Source organism: Erpetoichthys calabaricus, chromosome 1 (genome assembly GCF_900747795.2).
Source record: "Erpetoichthys calabaricus chromosome 1, fErpCal1.3, whole genome shotgun sequence".
In the NCBI taxonomy this organism is placed as follows: Eukaryota; Metazoa; Chordata; class Cladistia; order Polypteriformes; family Polypteridae; genus Erpetoichthys; species Erpetoichthys calabaricus.
In genome coordinates, this window is record NC_041394.2 from 58,437,232 (window position 1) to 58,457,184 (window position 19,953).

Here is a 19,953-nt window from a genome sequence, read left to right on the forward strand (position 1 = left end):
AAGGGTGAAACTACAAGTTGACATCATTTCCTAGTTAAGGACTCAAAGATTTTAAGAAAAAAAGTTAAACACACTGCTGGGTTCACTGTGTGAGTAACTGTGTGTAAAGACTTCACTGACTGAACATCGATGGTGTTGAACACCCAGTTATGTTCCTGAGCCGGAAACCGTTGGATTAAGAGACCAGGCATGTGGCGGTGGAAAGGGAAACCCTTGCGATTAAATGGGCAATTACATAGTTGAGGTACTACCTCTTGGGCTGTGAGTTCACTCTTGTTATGGATCATGCACCCCTACAGCGGATGGCCCTACACTAGGAGTCGAATCCATGGGTCATCAGGTGGTTTCTTGATCTTCAACCATACAAGTTTTTGCTTATTCATCGTAAGGGTTCTCTCCATGCACTTTCTCGCGTTCATGACCTCTTGGTTACGACCCTGATGGGTTGGGGCTGAGGGGAGGACCTTGTCACACATGTGCGATTGGGAGGCAGCTAAAGGGCCTGAATAATAGTAGTACCACGCCAGACCAGGGGGTGGCAAGCTGCACTGACTTTCTCTCTCTCAATCCACTGCAGACCATCCACAGGAAATCCCGCTTGCTTTTGGCGCCTATGATGACATCACTTCTGGTCCCTGCGCCATAGATGACATTTCCAGTCCCGGCGCCATTGATGATGTCACTTTCAGTCCCGATGATGTCACTTCCTGGCCTTTAAAGCCCTCATCTTCCCAACTTAAAATCAGTTCTGTTTTGGACTCTGTTCGGTGAACAACTCTACAATTTACCCATTTGCAGCCAGGGCACAATATACAGGTAGCTACCCCAAACATTTTTTAATGTCACTGGCTCATTTGTATGACACCAGCAAATGTTAACCTCTAAAAATGATGCAAGTCATTTTTATGCTCATAACCACAGGTCATCTTCCTATGACAAATAATTTTCAAAAGGAGCTGTCTTTGAAGCCAATATTTTTGTTCAATTCAGCCAAAGGGGCAGATACCTGTCATAGGATGCAATGTGAGCACTGTCACCGACTTCCTGATTAAGGTACTCTGTGTTGTCCGTACCTCAGTAAAGCAATTTACAGTGGTAGTTATTTGTTGCAATTTATTCCATATAACAATGCATGGATGACACAGTTGATAGTTCTGCTGCTCTCTCACAGCTAATCAGTCCTGTGTTAAAATGACAAACTCAGTAGCATCAAAGAGGTTTAAGAGTTTGCATGCTCTCGACTTGTTAGTATTGTTTGATATTCCAGTTTTTCCTCCTATATCTCAAAGATATGACTATTAGGTAACTGACATTGTTTATTTATAGTGGCATAGTGTTAAACACTTCAAGAACCAGATGTTTAAACTTATTTAGTAGTTTGCATTGGTTTGCTCCCACACTATTTGCTACATTAAATTGTCTCTTACAATAGTGCACATTAGTATTGGTTTCCTGCTTTACATAAGATTCAGGCCATACTTTATCTTTAAAGGGTATGGGCATTGCACCAATTAGCCTCTCCAAAGAGAACTCACATTTTAGCAATTATCTATCAACATGATTTCAGTTTTATAAGGATTGACATGTACTCACCTGTTTTGAAGACCCAAATAAGGACTTGAGCAAGTGATCCTTGGCTGCAGCCAACCTTCCATGAGAATTGTCTGAACGAATTGATTTAGAAGATGATGAAGTCCATCTACTGTCATTTCTGCCTTTATGAGTGCCATCCAGGACATCTGTGGGTCCCTCTCGTGCCAACTGGCTATCACTGTAAGCTCGAGACACTCCTGACAGTCCAGGTACACCAAGAAAACATTCTCCAACAGGTGGATGTTCACTGACAATGTTAGATAAAGTTTCAACACTTAAGCTGTATTCCTTCTCAATGCGGACTATCGGTATATCTCCCAGAGAAGATGGCTGAGGTCCATCAGTTACTTCAATAAAAGGGTCAGTCTTCTTCAGACTTGTGCAAAGAAGGGGAGAAACTTCCTGAACATTTAGCAGTCCCGTCTTTCCAGTGTTCCATGACTGCTCCTCGGAGCGGTCAGTCTCAACCCCAATTTGGTGACATTCAGGTCTTCCCACTGATGTTCCATGCCATGGTAAGATTTCATACAAGAGTGTGCCCTCTGAGCTGGACCTACGCATCTGTACATAAGGAATAATAAAAAGACAAAAATATATGATTACAATAAATTAGATATGCATTTTCTTCTGCATAGTTATTTTTCCTTGTTTAATTTTTTGTAGTGAATAAAAATAAACTGGCAGTGAATAAACAAATTAATAAAAACAAATTTAAAGAGCTATATGCATGCATGCATGTATACATTTATTCTTCATCTTCGGTTTGTTTTTAAGCCACAGTAAAGCAGGATTCAATTCTAAAAGTGGAAACACTGCAGTTGAATGATTACATGTCATAGCAATGTGATATTCAATGCCAACTCTGTGTCCATAAGAAAGGCACTCATTTATACTCCAACTCTACATAGCACAGAAACACAATGGAAGTTTTCACATAATGACAATGTGTATACATATACAAAATTGAAAAAAAAAAAAACAAATTTGTATTATATGAACATATAAAATGCAACATTTAAATACAATTTTGTTCATAAAAAATTCTAGATTACATATTAAGTTAGTACACACCTTTCCATGCACTTGAACAGTGTTATTTCTAATTTCATCACTTAAGTTTTACTTACGGAATCTACGGTACTGATTTAAGCATCATCTTTTGTGTGCAAATTGTATTGTTTCCCAGTGTTTGCATTGGTTACTATTGGAAGTTCCAATATACCTTCATGTCTAAAACATGCTGTTAGATTAAGTAGCATGTGAATGTAAATCTGACCAGATGTACGTTAGAAAATGAATGAGAAAATGTTGAAAACAAAATTTAAATGGCATCAATCATTTTTCAGTGTTTTGTTTGGTTCTTCTACTAAACAATGACATTTTTGGCAAAAAGTTATATTTTCTAACTATGGTATAGTATTGAATTTGTGAAATTCCACAACCTTGTCACCATTTTTCCCATTATAAGAACAAGCTGAGCAGAAATAACTGATGTTTAATTGCTCAGTACTGCATTACAAGTCTTGCAAACTGCATACTTCAGAGAGATTTAGGGAGTAATTATAAATGCCAGTACTCTTTCAAATTGCACTATTATTATAAAAAATGTGCACTTGGTTATAATTGAGAATTAGCACATGGGACCTTTATGCACACATTAAAAGTAGACCAATTTAGACATCACTCTCTAAACTCAGCATCTGTTTCAATGTGATTCTGGCAGCAAGTAAAATTCAAAAACTCATTATGCAGCAGTTTTGCCATTTCTTTGGAAATCCTAAGAAACGTGTTACTCTGTAAATTAAGGACGGTCAGCTGAATAACCAGACATCTTAAAGAATTCAAATTACTTTTCTGCCATACAGATTAACTTGTCAACGCTTCCAGGAGAAACAGTGGTTTTCTGCTTAAAAGTGGAGGGCACAGTTAGTGTTAGAGACAGCATCTGATGTGACAGAAGTTAGAGTAAAAAAATCAAAAATAATGAAGGAACAGGATTCCTTTTCTGTAACCAGATCTCCTAGACACCTGCCCTCAGCAAAAGGAACATGAACTAAGGATATGTTTTCAATCTGGCCCAGTAATCTCATCATGTTTCAGGAAGTAAGTCTACCTCCTGCTAAATGTCCTAAAAGCAACATAAAACACCTGACAATTATTCAAAGATTCATAAATGCACATTTTCCTTCCTTCACGTGGGAGACACCTTGAATGGGTAAAGCATTCAGTCAATGATGCTATCTAGAAGGCTAAGAAAACAAATTATGAGGTCTTTCTGGTAATTTCCACATATTTAAATAACTTTTTTGGGGCTGAGAAAAATGTTTTTTATTTCAGAATGGCAGTATATAAAAAGCCTGTCAGATTATGTAGACAGTGCATTTCCCTATTCTAATGACTAACAGATCAACACCCCATTACAAGGCTGTCAGTTTCCCTATGGGATTACAGTAAAATGTGTTCTCCTGAAATATGCTTGTAATAATAAATAAGGTTTCTTTTTGTTTACAGATAAGGGATGTGGGAACAGGAAACTCAAACACATTCATAGAGCTGTCCCTAAGCCACTGCAGTGTTGCATTTGCGTTGTGGTTAGGGTCGTTGTTGGAAAGTGAACTTCTGGCCCAGTCTGAGGTCCAGAGTGCTCTGGAGCCAGTTTTCATTAATGGATATCTCTCTTCTACCCTCAGTCCTTATTAGTCTCCCAATCACTGCAGCTGTAAAACAAACCCACAGCATGATGCTGCCATGAACATGTTTCACTGTAGGAATAGTATTGTGCTGGTAATGAGCAGCACCCGGTTTCCCCCACACATGATACTTAGAACAAACATGATAAACATGTGCAGCACATCAGGAAAGGCAAGTCTACACAGTACTTCTTGGAAAATTACATTCTTAGTTATGTTAGTGGAGTTTCCTATTGCAACTCACTTATGAGAACGCCAATAAAACTGACCAAAAAAGAAAAAGCTGAATGATAATTTGATGCCCGCTATTCTCCGAATTTGGCCCATTGCCTTATTAATAATAATGTCAAAGCAGACACACAGGGAAACAATTAAATTTAAACTGGAATGGATATTACATGTTACAAAGGGAATTTGGTGAACCAATAAGGATTTCATCTTACAGCATCCCATTACAAGATCAACATCTCATGTTGCTGAAGCATTTTAACTTAAAGTTGTGTCCAAATATAGTTTTGGAGGGCTTATGCCTACATGACACAACCCCCCACATCCTCTCCACACTGCAAAAAATGCCATCACTAGGATAGGAGAAGAATGCACCCTGGCTGCCATGTCCACAATATTTTTACTAAAACTACATGGATGTCTTTATGTATGCATCTCCAGGTATATTCCGTAAATCAGAATTTACTCATGGGAGAGAATAAAGAAATGCAAATGTATTATCCTTTTTCAGCAATTCAAAAGAAGAAAATTAACAACACTACTCACTTATCACTATCTGAAAGTTAACATGTTGAGAATTACTTTCACTTAGACACACCTCTGTTCTCTATTTTCAGATGCGTTTTAATAATTGAAATTGAAAAAGAAAATATCCTTTGTTTGACAAAGTAGAACAGGACTTCATATGATATTCAAATCTGCCCCTACCCTCCCAATTAAGGTCACTGTAAAAAATGTATAAATTCCCTAAACTACTTAATCTTCTTGTGCATCTTATATTTCATCACTAAGCATTTCTCCAATAACTTAGGTTTCTGAATTGCTTTATTCATGTAAAATAACTAGCTGAGGGACAAGGTGGAGCCAGTATACATTTTCTTATACGAAAACACTGAACTGAATTAACACTATACAAGAAGCCACATTGTTTTACTAAACATTTAGCTATATTGACACGTTGTTTAGCTAAATACATATTCTGTATACTTATGTTGCTGATCTATTGAGGGTTCCCCACAAAGGAGGTCTTATGTTGATAAAGCTTCTACTATCAGGGAGTCATTGCTTAATTAAAACTTAAATTACATTAAATCTGTACACTGCTCAGCAATGGTGTTATAGAGATTTTACATACACACATGTAGATTCACTCTGTACAATGACCACAAAATCATACTAATCTGTCAGAGTATAACTTAGTATCCATGAATTGGTCACAATGCACCTTGACTATGGCAATTCCATATTGGCAAGGTTACTGGTATGTATTGTCACGCCACTACAGATGCTCAAACATGTAGGTGCACATCTCATTTTCAACCCGCCGAGATAAGTGTGTGTTACTCCACTTCTCAGGTCACTCCACTGGATCCCACTAGCAGTGCACATCAAATTTAAGTCATTGATTCTTACCTAAAGAGTAGTTCACCACTTACTTTTCTGAGACCCTCATTAGGTCCTATGCTCCTATTCAGATCCGCTAATGCAGAGAGTGCTTAGCGATACCATCTCCAAGTTGCATTAAATTTTATTTTCCATTAATTTTATTGTAAGTAAAATAGAACAGTATACAACTCAAGCAGATAAAATTTGCATAAATTATATTACAAATGACTTCAAAATCAATCTAGAAAGAACACCAGAAAAATAAAAAAACAAAATACAAAAAAACAATACCTAAAAACACAAAACAAGACCTCATCCCTCACTTGAGAAAAAGAGAAAGAAAGAGCCAAAACGCATGGAACCATCTTTTCCCTCCATATAAATGCTTTAACCTATAATTAAGTCTTTCGACAAAAAAAAAAAATTAGGAAGATCTTATAATTAAGAATTTGACTTTTTTTCCCCAATTTCAAATAATACAGAATGTCTGTTACCCACTGATGTATAAAAGGTGGTTTGGGATTCTCCCGGTTAATCATGATAAATCTGTATGTCAATATTGTGGTATAGACAATTACAATTTACTTGTTCCTATCCACTTCAAGCTCATCCGGAAGTACATCAAATATCTCTGTTAATAGGTTAGGAGTGATTGCGACACCTGCGGTGGGTTGGCACCCTGCCCAGGATTGGTTCCTGCCTTGTGCCCTGTGTTGGCTGGGATTGGCTCCAGCAGACCCCCGTGACCCTGTGTTCGGATTCAGCGGGTTGGAAAATGGATGGATGGATGATTGTGACACCAAGGTAGTCTGAGAAGTAATTCAAGATTTTTGTCCAAAACTATGTTAATTTGGGACATTCCCAAAACATATGGCCTAGTGATGCTGAAGCTAGATGGAAGCGCTTGCAAGTTGGATCTTCACCTGAATACATTTTATACAATTTTAAACAATATAAAAGTGATTACTTTAAGATTTTAAGTTGAATTATTGAGTGCTAATTCAAATTTTAACTGAAAGGTCATTTTCCTAAAATACCCTATGATCGTTGAAAGGAAGATTCTTTGAGATGTTGTCTTAGGGCTCATTTATACTTCACACTCCGAACGCGTACGCGCCCGCATCATGGCTTCCATAGGTTTCCAGCGTTCATTTGATGCGTCCTCTGAGCAGGTCCTCAGAAATTAACGCGACACGTGCGCGAGTTGCAGTACCAGCAAAAAGTCGGGGGGCGCAGTGTGCTAAAAGTTGGAATGTGATGTCAGAGTCTCTGGTTACTATCTACATGTGACAGAAAGCCACTTTGCGGATCCTACGAGATTGGTGTGCGTGCTTCGATGTTTCATGAATGGTTCGAAGTGGTGAAGCAAAATGCAGATATACAGATGCATTCGTGGTGCTTTTATATTCAAGCGTTGCATATTCCCGATCGTAATGACCCGATACATTTTAAAAGTCTCACATACTGTCTTCTGTGCCGTCTTTTTTTCTAGGGCTTCCTCCGGTACTGACAGCAGTGGCAAACAGCAATAGAATGCCACACTGAGCACATTAAATGTATGATATTCCTACTCTCTGCACCTTTAGAATCCTTAAATTTACAGTATACTTGGATATCACTTTGATGATGAAATGCATTGAAGTATGTATGTTATATTTTACAGATAAAATTTCGTTTAAATAATGAATACTGTTAATAATTACACACATGGGGGTGACACGGTGGCGGAGCATTAGCACTCCCATCTTGCAGGGAGTCACGTCACTGATATTCCCTGCTTGGAGTTTACATGTTTTCCTGCTGGGTTTCCACAGTGTGCTCCAGTTTCTTTCCAAAGATATGCAGATTTGGTTACACTAAAATGACGCCAGTGTGTATGTGTGTGCTTGTATTCACCTTGCGATGAGCGGATGCTTCATCCAGGGATTGTTTCAGCCTCGTGCCCAATGCTAGCTGAAATGGACAAATCCCTGGACTGATGGATTTAACCATTAAACATCCTTTTCAGAGATATTGCGGTATGGTGTCACCAGAATTTAATGGGTGTTTAAGGCAATTCACAACACAGCGAAGCCAAACCTGTTCTCCCCATGATAATATCTCGCACTGACACCTGGTGGATTCCTCCAGATTTACATAAAGTATGCGTGCAAGTATAAACAGTACAACGCTTGCATAGCAGGAGCGTCCGCTGCAGCATGCGTCGTGTCACGTGAAGTATAAATCCGGCCTTAGTCTTTAACCCTGACCAGTATTGATTCTGGAATAGAAATTGGTGAGAGATGTGGAAATTCAGGTAGGTTTCTTTTAATAAAATTTCTAATTTGAAGAGTGGCATCATATTTTGATTTGGACTCTTTTTATATATAGCTTTCTGCTGGTGGAATTAGCTACGCACATTTATCTAAACTGCGGATTCCTTCAGTTTGTTTAATAAACATTTGAGGACATTCCTCTTTTTGTTAATATTTTCCTGATTGCTTATTGTTTTTGATGTCAGGTTATTTTGTAACTAAGGCAAGTTTAACTAGTCTTGATTTAATTTAACTTAATTTAAATTTAGATTGACACAAATTGAATGTGATTTTTTAATTATTTCAACCAAGTCACTACACAGTACTACAGAGTAAAAATAACCTTGATGAAATGCATCACAATAAAATCACTCTTCATTAACAAAATGTCACAAGATGCTGGGCTAGCAATACATTAAGCTAACAGCTAAAGAGTGAAGAATATTAAAAATGTCAAAACTATGAAACCAATTGGCATGCAAATACTATGATATTATGCCCTTAAAAATCAAATTGCACATTGCAGACATTTACACACATAATATTAAAAATCACATTAATGTTCATTATCCACGTCTCTAACAAGGACATGCTTAATAATCTTCATACACTGAATTTACTCTATTAAAAATTAAAAGTCAATATTGCACAGTAAACATTGTTTCATCCAAAGTCAAAAATATATTCTAACTTCTGCAGAATATTTTAAGAGTTCAGTTATACTTAACCATGTTGCTTAAATGTTTTGTTGATTACCTTTCAATATTCAATTGTCTTCCTGTACCAAATAAACACAGATTACTGGAGAAAATACAAGGACCACATTTCTTTTTTAGAATGTCGCAATTAATGTACATTTTTAACTTGTAAGATACAGAAATAATAACATTTAAAAAGAAAATTTAAAAGCTATAACATAATCCAAGTGGCTACTTTATTAGGTAATGAACTCCTCAACTAGTGACAAACTTATGACAGCAGAGAATATTAACTAACAAATGAAGATTGTAACTGGCTATAAATATGGCATAGTATGGTGGTAGACACACTAGCAGGAACATACTGGGAACAGCAACTTTACTGAAATTCACATATAATTGTGTCAAAAGTAAATCTAGAAAAAGGACCATAACCCTAAAAAATATTCAGCAAAAAAACAATCATTAATCACCGCTTAAATGAAATGCAGTAATAAACAGGGTACAACAATGGTGCCGAAAGAAATGTTTCTCAATGCACTGTCACACAGAATGACGGACAATGACCCAAATTAAATTTCATTGGCCTAATTCATTCCAACAGGCAGGCAATATTGTGGAGAAACCATGTGTCCATGAATCCACCCCACACCCTTTATGACCATTGTGCACTCCCTGTGAATGCTTGTGTATTTTGTATCACACGTTTTCTAGATCAAAACCATCTCCAAACTTTACCTACTTACTTTAGTTTTGGCCACTATTTTGTAAAACTTTTTAGACTAGGTGACATGCTTTAATTAGCATAACATATAACCAGATTAATCTGATAAGTGATTCACCCAAAAATAATTAATAATCTTTTCATCCGTATTGTGTTCATAATGATTGTTCCTGTAATTCTACTGTAATTGTGTGCTGATACAGTATGTACATGTGAGCAACCAGAGGCAGTTGTGGAAAATCAAAAGAATGCACCCACTTGGAATAAATAATTCAAAGGATGTGTTAAAATGAAAAAAATATATATATTACACAAGTTAAAAAAAAGACATGTTGTAACACAAAGTAAGTGATAATTTCAACAAAAATTGTTTCTACTATAAATAGTTTGTATAAATCAATGCAGATACTTTTCAGCACTGCTCAGGTCTTCTTTTAATTAGAGGACCTAAATTTCATATAATTTACAGATATGTCGTCCAAAGTGCATCATACAGATTAAGCATAACCTCCTTTCATGCATTGGTTATGGGCAGTGGTAAGTCTACAAGGACTGTTAAATGCTTCTATGTAACACATACGTATTTTACATTTCATTTACCTTATATCAGGTCAAAGCTGAATCTTAAGTAGGGACATGTAAAGGAAATTTGCCAAATATATGGCATTCAAATATGCACCTTTATCAACATTGTTGGATTTAACCATCTTGTTTTATCTGGAATTTTTTTTTTTTTATATACATACAAAGTATACGTTAGGTATGCAAAACATTTCCCCCCATTGCACGAACTCAATGCCTCACCTTCTTGATTTGATTTCAAAATGTGTTAAACTCAAATAACGGAGCGTCTCCTTCCAAAATAGAAATCCTGGAATAGACATGCGGTGAGTCAACAGGATCTTGAATTGATAGCATTTTAATGAGCTTCCATTTAATATTAATAATGCTGCTACTGCCTTCAGCAATAGGCATAATCACTCATTGGCAACCGTTAGACAGCACATTTAAGCTTATTTAATCCACACATGAGGCCGTTTTCTTCAAATACCCAGTTTGTTCTCTCCATAGAACAAAAATATAAACTCTGTATACACTTAACAGTTTTTACACTGTTCAGTTTGTATCTGTGCTAATTTCATTAAAAAAGTGTTAATTTTTTGTATTTGCAAAACCTAGTTCTGACATACAAGAATGATGACTGCAGAACAATCTGAAACCTGGAACCATTTTTCTGGTGGTTAATATAAAATGTTCTGTACCAGTCTAGCAATTAGAAAAACAGCACAAGATTGTCAAGTATGTTATTAATTATCCTACCTAGACTACAGCTTGCAGACTTTGTCATAAAGTCTATTATCCCCAGTGTTTTAATGTCTGAGCAGAAACACTGGTGTTATTAATAATGCAGGGTCTATTTAACCGTCAGAGTTTGAAAAATGAGCACATACAAAGTCTTTCACTTCCTGAACTTGGAGTAATTAGTCAATGAATATGAAAGGAAAGAAACCTGAATGGGACAATGACATTTCTCAGACACCACAGTACCTATAAAGTCACCATCGATCACTATGAAATGAATATGCTTTCAATTCATAAAATGGACAATGTTATGTTTAAGCTCTGAAAGAAACTTTGTTCATCTATGTATGGCAAAAACTAAAATACAAATTCTAACCCCACCTTTTATTACAAAGCCAGCTTTACAAGAATAAAACATGGTGCATGGATGGATATTTACTTAATTACAATAAATGAAAGGAATATACCACCCCAGTTTTTTTTTTTTTTGTTTTATTTAATATGTCACTTAGCCCATGTGATTTGTAGTGGTGGCAGAGAAAAGTTTCTAATCACATGTTGTCATGCATAAAGATAGAAAACAGTTTAAAATGTAATCGAAAATAATGGTGACAAGTTCTGCCCAAATGCAAACGATGCAAGAAACATACATGAAAAAAAAGAAAAACTCCCAAAAATTCCCAAAATACTGTTCATTTGAATTGAAGACAGGACTCTTGACAAATGCATAAGGGGGAGAAGATGGATGCTCAATTCAAACAAACAATATTATGGATATCTGCCTTTCCTGTTTGTTTTTATACAGTACGTTTTCCAGAAGTATTATTTTAGCAACAAAAAAAAAATGCACACATTTTGCATGTTTTGAATATACAAATGGATAATAAGCATTTAGATGATGTAACAAGGAGTTGATTGTGTTTTCCTTTTTTCCCCATGGACATTTTTCACATTGTTTGCAGTTGGACAAAATTGGTCACCATTATGTCCATTACATCATAAGCTATTTTCTCTCTTTCCAATTTTTCTCTCCCACCACTACAAAATACATGCAGTTAGTAACATTAAAAAAATACTAGCGGATGCCCGCCATAGCATACGGCGGTGTACGAATAGGAACGGAAAACGGTGAAAAAAGAATACAGAAATTAAGAAGAAATAAATACTTCTTGAAAGACACAGTTGTGCATAGGTGTTTTGGTGGAGAAGACAGATAATAAGTCGAAAGATCTAACCCTAGAAAAAGCCATGTACAACTGACCGTGGCTGAAGACTGGTATCAGGTCTGTGCTCTGGTCTTTAGGTATCCAACAGTGCATGTAGAATTTCCGGCCAAGCAGGATTACATGCGAAAGTAATAAATAAATCAGGCTTTCCGAATTTACGTACTATGGCCATGGCATCCTGATAGTTTTGTTGCATGTATCTTGGACTTCCTGGAAATGTGGATGGTAATATGATCATTTTGCCTACACGTACGTTGTTATTTTCAGCGTTTGCTTGCAGTGCGTCTGATAGTCCTTTGTATTGTTCCACGTGCAGATCTTGTTGATGTAGTCTGAGATAGTTGAGATGCACGCCCTCTGTTTTAACATACGCATCTACGACGTACTGTTGGAATAGTTTGCCATCGGAGTGCAAAATACTAAATATATTCCTCATTGCTAATCTGTACGTGTAAAATTGGCATTGAGTAAGCCTTATTTGCTTGGTGGTTCTTTTATCGGGAACATGTTGTAAATCTTTGTGCCAGCCAATGTCTCCATAAAGGAATAAAAGTGGGTAAACCATAGGATCGCAAGTAATATTGAGCGTGGAAATCTGCTTACAGGAGTTGCCTATGGGATAGATGCAAATGTCCCTTTCGGCAGGCGGTTCGCCATCTTCTCCGACGAAAATCGCTGCAACATCAGTGTGACATGTCGGGGCACCGTATCGTCGTAAATCCTGCCTAGGGTTTTCCTTGAAAACCATTCGTACAGATGCTGTTGGATTGGACTGAGCGATTTCATGCATGCGTTTGTATGATTTAGCGAAGGGGTTGATGGTTCTGAGCATGGAATCTAGCTGGAGATGTAAATTTTCGCTGCATGCACAGTTTGCTTTATTTTGTAAGCGTATTTCAGTAGCTTGCACTGTGTCAAAAACATACAACTGTTCATATCCTGGAGAGGTAGAAGTGTTAGTGTATAGTGGAGAGATTTGGTGATAAATTTGCCCATGTATTTTAAAACAGTATGGTCCGTGGCCAGGAGGTTGAGTTATCTGTGCACCTATGGAAGCAAACGCTAGAGAAGAGTTGTATTCTCGAATGTGTTCACGATCATTTTTAGCTTCTGATGTTTGCTGTGTAAGAAGCTGTTGTAAAGGACACAGGAGCCGCAGGCAGCATGGGGAAGGGTTTGGAAGAGGACGAACAGGAATCGAGAAATGCCGTGTCGGCTCCGTGTGGGCGGGACCGGTTTTGAAGTGGAAGCAGGACGAACCAGAAGAGAAATATATATGAGATATTTTTGAGTGAAGTATTCCATTAAAGTTGATCTGAAACTAAGTCAAAGTTTTTAAGCTAAAACCTTACCTTATTAGTCATTTATTAAGATTTTTATGGTCATCAAAGTTGTAGAGTTCAGAGTCAACAGTTATTAATCTATGAAGAATTCTCACCACGTCATTCAGACATTGGAATGAATAATTCCTGGCTTCTCTAAAATATGCTTTTTTTGTTTTTTTGTGATCTGTGTAAATCTGGAACATAAATTTTGAAATACAGAATGTAATGTCTACAGTGGGCTGGCACCCTGCCCGGGGTTTGTTTCCTGCCTTGCGTCCTGTGTTGGCTGGGATTGGCTCCAGCAGACCCCCATGACCCTGTAGTTAGGATATAGCGGGTTAGATAATGGAGGGATGGATGGATGGAGAATGTAATGTAATAAGACTATTGATTTACTGTATGCAAACGTTAAAGACGCATACAGCGCCACCCCGCTGCCTGCGCTTGGGAAAGCAGATCATAACCTGGTTCTGCTTCAGCCTCACTACAAACCAAAAGTGAGGGTCCTACCTGCAACCACACGATCATTCAGGAAGTGGACCCCGGAGGCTGAGAATACTCTGAGAGAATGTTTTGGAACTACAGACTGGGATATCCTGCAGAGATCACATAGTGAGAACATTGAGGAAGTTGTTGACTGCACTACTGACTACATCAACTTCTGTATGGACATTGTAGTTCCAGTAAGAACTGTATGCTGCTATGCTAACAACAAGCCATGGATTACAAGTGACATCAAGGGCCTTTTGAACCAGAAGAAAAGGGCCTTTAAAGACGGTGATCAGCATGAGCTCAAGCGCATGCAGAAGGAACTCCGAGTCCAGCTCAGGACGGCGAAGGAGCAGTACAGGAGAAAGCTGGAGCAGAAGTTGCAGAATAACAGCATGAAAGAAGTGTGGGATGGGATGAAGATCATCACTGGCTGCAGCTCGAAGCGGGGTACCACCATCGAGAGAGACGTTAAGAGAGCAAACCAAATGAACAACTTCTTTAACAGGTTTGACCACCCTAACCCACTCTCACTCTCACCTCGGAGTACTGCACCCCCCACACATCCTTCTGCTGATACCAGCATAGGAGAGACATCCCCACCCATAATTACAACAGCGCAGGTGAGCAGAGAGCTGAGGAGACTTCGTGCCAGCAAAGCAGCAGGTCCAGATGGAGTATCGCCATGACTGCTGAAGGTCTGTGCATCGGAACTGGGGGGGTCCTATACAGCGCATATTCAACCTGAGCCTGGAACAGGGGAGAGTCCCGAGGCTTTGGAAAACATCTTGCATCACCCCAGTCCCAAAGGTATCACGTCCTAGTGAGCTGAATGACTTTCGGCCTGTTGCTCTGACATCACATGTGATGAAGACCATGGAGAGGCTGCTGCTTCACCACCTTAGGCCACAGGTTCAACACGCCCTTGACCCTCTGCAGTTTTCATATCAGGAGAAGGTGGGAGCAGAGGATACCATCATCTATATGCTACACCGATCCCTCTCCCACTTAGACCGAAGCAGTGGTGCTGTAAGAATTATGTTTCTAGACTTCTGTAGCACCTTCAACACAATCCAACCTCTGCTCCTTAGGGACAAGCTGACAGAGATGGGAGTAGATTCATACCTAGTGGCATGGATCGTGGACTATCTTAAAGACAGACCTCAGTATGTGCGTCTTGGGAACTGCACGTCTGACATTGTGGTCAGCAACACAGGAGCGCCACAAGGGACTGTACTTTCTCCGGTCCTGTTCAGCCTATATACATCGGACTTCCAATACAACTCGGAGTCCTGCCACATGCAAATGTTCGCTGATGACACTGCTATCATGGGCTGCATCAGGAATGGGCTGGAGGAGGAGTATAGGGACCTAATCAATGACTTTGTTAAATGGTGCGACTCAAACCACCTACAACTGAACACCAGCAAAACCAAGGAGCTGGTGGTGGATTTTAGGAGGCCCAGACCCCTCATGGACCCCGTGATCATCAAAGGTGACTGTGTACAGATGGTGCAGACCTATAAATATCTGGGAGTGCAGCTGGATGATAAATTAGACTGGACTGCCAATACTGATGCTTTGTGCAAAAAAGTACAGAGCCGACTATACTTCCTTAGAAGGCTGGCGTCCTTCAACATCTGCAATAAGATGCTGCAGATGTTCTATCAGACAGTTGTGGCAAGCGCCCTCTTCTACGCGGTGGTGTGCTGGGGATGCAGTATTAAGAAGAAAGACGCCTCACGCCTGGACAAACTGGTGAGGAAGGCAGGCTCTATTGTTGGCATGGAGCTGGACAGTTTAACATCTGTGGCAGAGCAAAGGGTGCTCAACAGGCTCCTATCAATTATGGAGAATCCACTGCATCCACTAAATAGTATCATCTCCAGACAGAGGAGCAACTTCAGCGACAGACTGCTGTCACTGTCCTGCTCCACTGACCGATTGAGAAGATCGTTCCTCCCCCAAACTATGCGACTCTTCAATTCCACCCGGGGGGGTAAACGTTAACTTTTAACATTATACAAAGTTATTGTCTGTTTTTCACCTGCATTATTATTATTATTAATCTTTAATTTAATATTATTTATTGTATCAGTATGCTGCTGCTGGATAATGTGAATTTCCCATTGGGATTAATAAAGTATCTATCTATCGATCTATCTTTGTACACCATGATATTTTCAAAGCTAAAGTAATTTCATAAATACAAACATAATCTTGTTTTCATTGTGGAATATACTGTTAAATATTCATAATTATATTGACAACAACCAGAATCTTTAAGTATTATATTATCACCATTTATAAAGGTATTACCCTAAGTTCTTGTCAATAAGCCGCGGCTTATCTAAGGAAAAAAGTTGTGAAAATGAAAAAATAGAATATCGGCTTATACATAAGTCCGGCTTATACATCCATCGCGGGGGTTGCGTTCTAGAGCCACCCGCGAAATAAGAATATCCGCGAAGTAGAAACCATATGTTTATATGGTTATTTTTATATTGTCATGCTTGGGTCACAGATTTGCGCAGAAACACAGGAGGTTGTAGAGAGACAGGAACGTTATTCAAACACTGCAAACAAACATTTGTCTCTTTTTCAAAAGTTTAAACTGTGCTCCATGACAAGACAGAGATGACAGTTCCGTCTCACAATTAAAAGAATGCAAACATATCTTCCTCTTCAAAGGAGTGAAGCAAACAAATCAATATGTCTGTTTGGCTTTTAAGTATGCGAAGCACCGCGGCACAAAGCTGTTGAAGGCGGCAGCTCACACCCCCTCCGTCAGGAGCAGACAAAGAGAGAGAGAGGGAGAGTTTGTTTTTCAGTCAAAAATCAATACGTGCCCTTCGAGCTTTTAAGTATGCGAAGCACTGTGCAGCATGTCTTTTCAGGAATCAGCTTTACAAAAGATAGCAACGTGAAGATAATCTTTCAGCATTTTTAGACGAGCGTCTGTATCGTCTAGGTGTGCAAACAGCCCCCCTGCTCAATCCCCATACGTCAGGATCACAGATAGTCAGCGCAAGAGAGACAGAAAGTAAGCAATCTAGCTTCTCAGCCATCTGCCAATAGCGTCCCTTGTATGAAATCAACTGGGCAAACCAACTGAGGAAGCATGTACCAGAAATTAAAAGACCCATTGTCCGCAGAAATCCGCGATATATATTTAAATATGCTTACATATAAAATCACAATTTAAATGACCGCTACGCGCTCGTGTTGACTCGGCGACGCCCAGAGCAGAAAGAACGCGCTCCGGCCGCTCCAACCGCGCCATGCGGAGAGTGAGAGAGACGGCAATATCTCACACTCTCTCCCCCCTTAAAGAAATTAAATGGGCGCGAGTGAGACCACTGACCTCCCTCCCTTCTATTAGTTATAGGTTATAGTACGTTCGGCTTATCCATGAGTCCGGCTTATCTATGATACGATTTTATTTTAAAAATTCGTATGATTTTTGGTCTCCGGCTAATACATGAGTCCGGCTTATAGACAAGAACTTAGGGTAATACAAATATCAACATTGACAATTTTTATATACAGTACTACCATCACATTCATTTTTCAACCTGCTTAAACCAGTTCAGGGTCAAGGAGGGCCGCAGCCCAAAAGCATTAGACGCAAGGTAGGAAATAGCCTTCACGCCGAACCAATTCAGAATTTACAATCATCATGACAGGTACATTTTTGAGCACCTTGATAAAAACAATCAGGTATGAAAGAACAAACTGCACATGGACAAAAACCACTCACAAGGTTTGAACCCTGTGAAGAAACTGCTTCAGCAAATATATTAAATTCTGAAAATCAATCCATTCCCTGTTTCACTTTTGAACCTGCTTAATCCATACTTTGACATTCTGCCCAAGTGACAGTATAGACTCGGATTCAAGAAACCACATTTGGGCAACACTTAACAAAGTACTAGTGTATATTTGTTCTACAAATCCTGAAAAAAGGGGCTGGCCTGCAGGTCATACAACTTCACTCGTGATATCAGTAGCTGCCCTTTGATGATGGTGAACAGCTGGTTGCTAAAAAGCATAAAACAAGACCAAAGGAGGCTGAATCATGAAATCACCTGTTGAAATATATCTGCAGCTTCTGTACATAAGTAGTTTATGGTATCACTAATGAGGATACTTGTGGGTGCAGCTCCATGTGTAAAAGCCCAGTCTGTCAAAGATCTGTAGAACAATGGAGAGTACCCTGAAATTCAAGGATATGACAATAATAGTGTTATTGTTTTACCGCCCCATGTTATTATACTTTTTGTACGCTTGTTCGTCTCAGCACAGACCTTTCTCAGAAATCAAAACCAGAATGAAAACCCACTACTTCTAAATATTATTGTAAAACTGATCTTTTTGTCATTTTTTTCAAGTGACTTGAAAAGAGAGGGCTCATTATTGGAGTATGAGAGGAGCTTCAGTGATTAAGATATTTTCACAAGGAACAGTTAATAAGATGATGTTAGTACAGTATGAATTCTAGGGTAAGATATATATATATTTTTTAAGTCTTTCTTTTGAAGCCTTTAATACATATGGCCAAATGGTTTAACAAACATCTACAGTATATTACTAAAGAAAGGTTGTATATATGCACAGATGCCAGACGCACCGTAAGCGCACATGCACTGCGCCTCAGCGCCCCAGATTCAAACCCAGCGGCTTCCCACAGTCAGTAGGTGGCGCCCAAACAACACAACACAACCTGTAAACTAAACTTCAGGTCACAATACAATCGCCGCCCGAACGCGAATGCGCACACCACCCCATATACAACCTTTGTTTAGTAATGTTTGTATATATGGAAAGATTGCAGAGGCCAGAGGCCAGAAGCACCGACAGCGCACGCGCACTGCGCCTCAGCGCCCCAGAGTCAAACCCAGCGGCTTCCCACAGTCAGTAGGTGGCGCCCAAACAACACATGTAAACTAAACTTCATGTCGCAATACAACTGCCGCCTGAACGCGAACACCACCGCATATACAACCTTCGTTTAGTGATGTTTGTATATATGCAAGGAAGAAGCACCAAAAGCGCACCCGCACTGCGCCTCAGCGCTCCTGAGTCAGTAGGTGGCGCCCAAACAACACAACACGACCTGTAAACTAAACTTGAGGTAAAGCGTGCACGCCAGGTTGTATATATGCACAGATGCCAGAGGCCACAAGCAAGCTGTACACAGTACAACCCCCGCCCGAACGTGACCGCGCACACCACCGCATATACCACCTTCGTTTAGTAATGTAGCCCTCCAAGCCCGGATCCACCAGGCTTGGTCACTTCAGCACGCGAATCCACCGCCGTCAGCAAATGACTTCTAGCGAACGACACAGCCATAGAAAAACAAAAACAAGACCGCATAGATAAAACCAATGAACGCAGGTGCCTACAACGCGCTTCAGAACCAGATGAGTCACGGCTCCAAAAAGAAACCACTTTAGTACAAATATATTCATTTAATTAAATGAAAACTTTCCCAGGACACACCCACCCTCCATGATTTTTATTCCTTCCAAATATCGCAGGGAACAGAAAGTGATTGCCATTCTTGGACTTGCGATTCTTTTCAGAATCACAGGTTTGCTGGTACCTAATAAAACCTGACAATCATATGAACATAAAAGGAAAGCTAAATGTGTTTTTCCATTAGAAATTCAAAGTCAGTTTTTTTTCTTGATAGCAGTACTTTCTAGTTCAGCATATGATATCTGAAAAAAATCTCTTTGTATGTTTCAAATTGTTTATTTAGTCAAACCCTGAAATTCCTTTCACATAATCATGGTTTCATTTATATCGGTTTCTAAGAGATATTTCATTTTCTTTTCAGTTTTTCTGCTGATCTGGATGTCAAGCTACAAATATTTTGTTAGGACTTATATCAAGAATTTATAAAAATGAAAATAAAAATGAACCATAAAAGCAAAGATCCCTTTCATAGATAATTTGAAATACAGGATTGTACATCACGCATGTGGTTATG

The 19,953-nt window shown here is 38.9% G+C and overlaps 1 protein-coding gene across 1 annotated transcript in view; it reads right to left on the reverse strand.

Annotated features, from left to right (window-relative positions):
* Positions 1-19,953, reverse strand: part of LOC114650597 (regulator of G-protein signaling 1-like) — a 147,915-nt gene that overhangs the window by 52,922 nt on the left and 75,040 nt on the right. Inside the window, exon 2 of the mRNA XM_028800339.2 lies at positions 1,594-2,154. Within this exon, the coding sequence (XP_028656172.1) occupies positions 1,594-2,154 (561 nt within the window). The remainder of the gene's footprint in view (positions 1-1,593; positions 2,155-19,953) is intronic.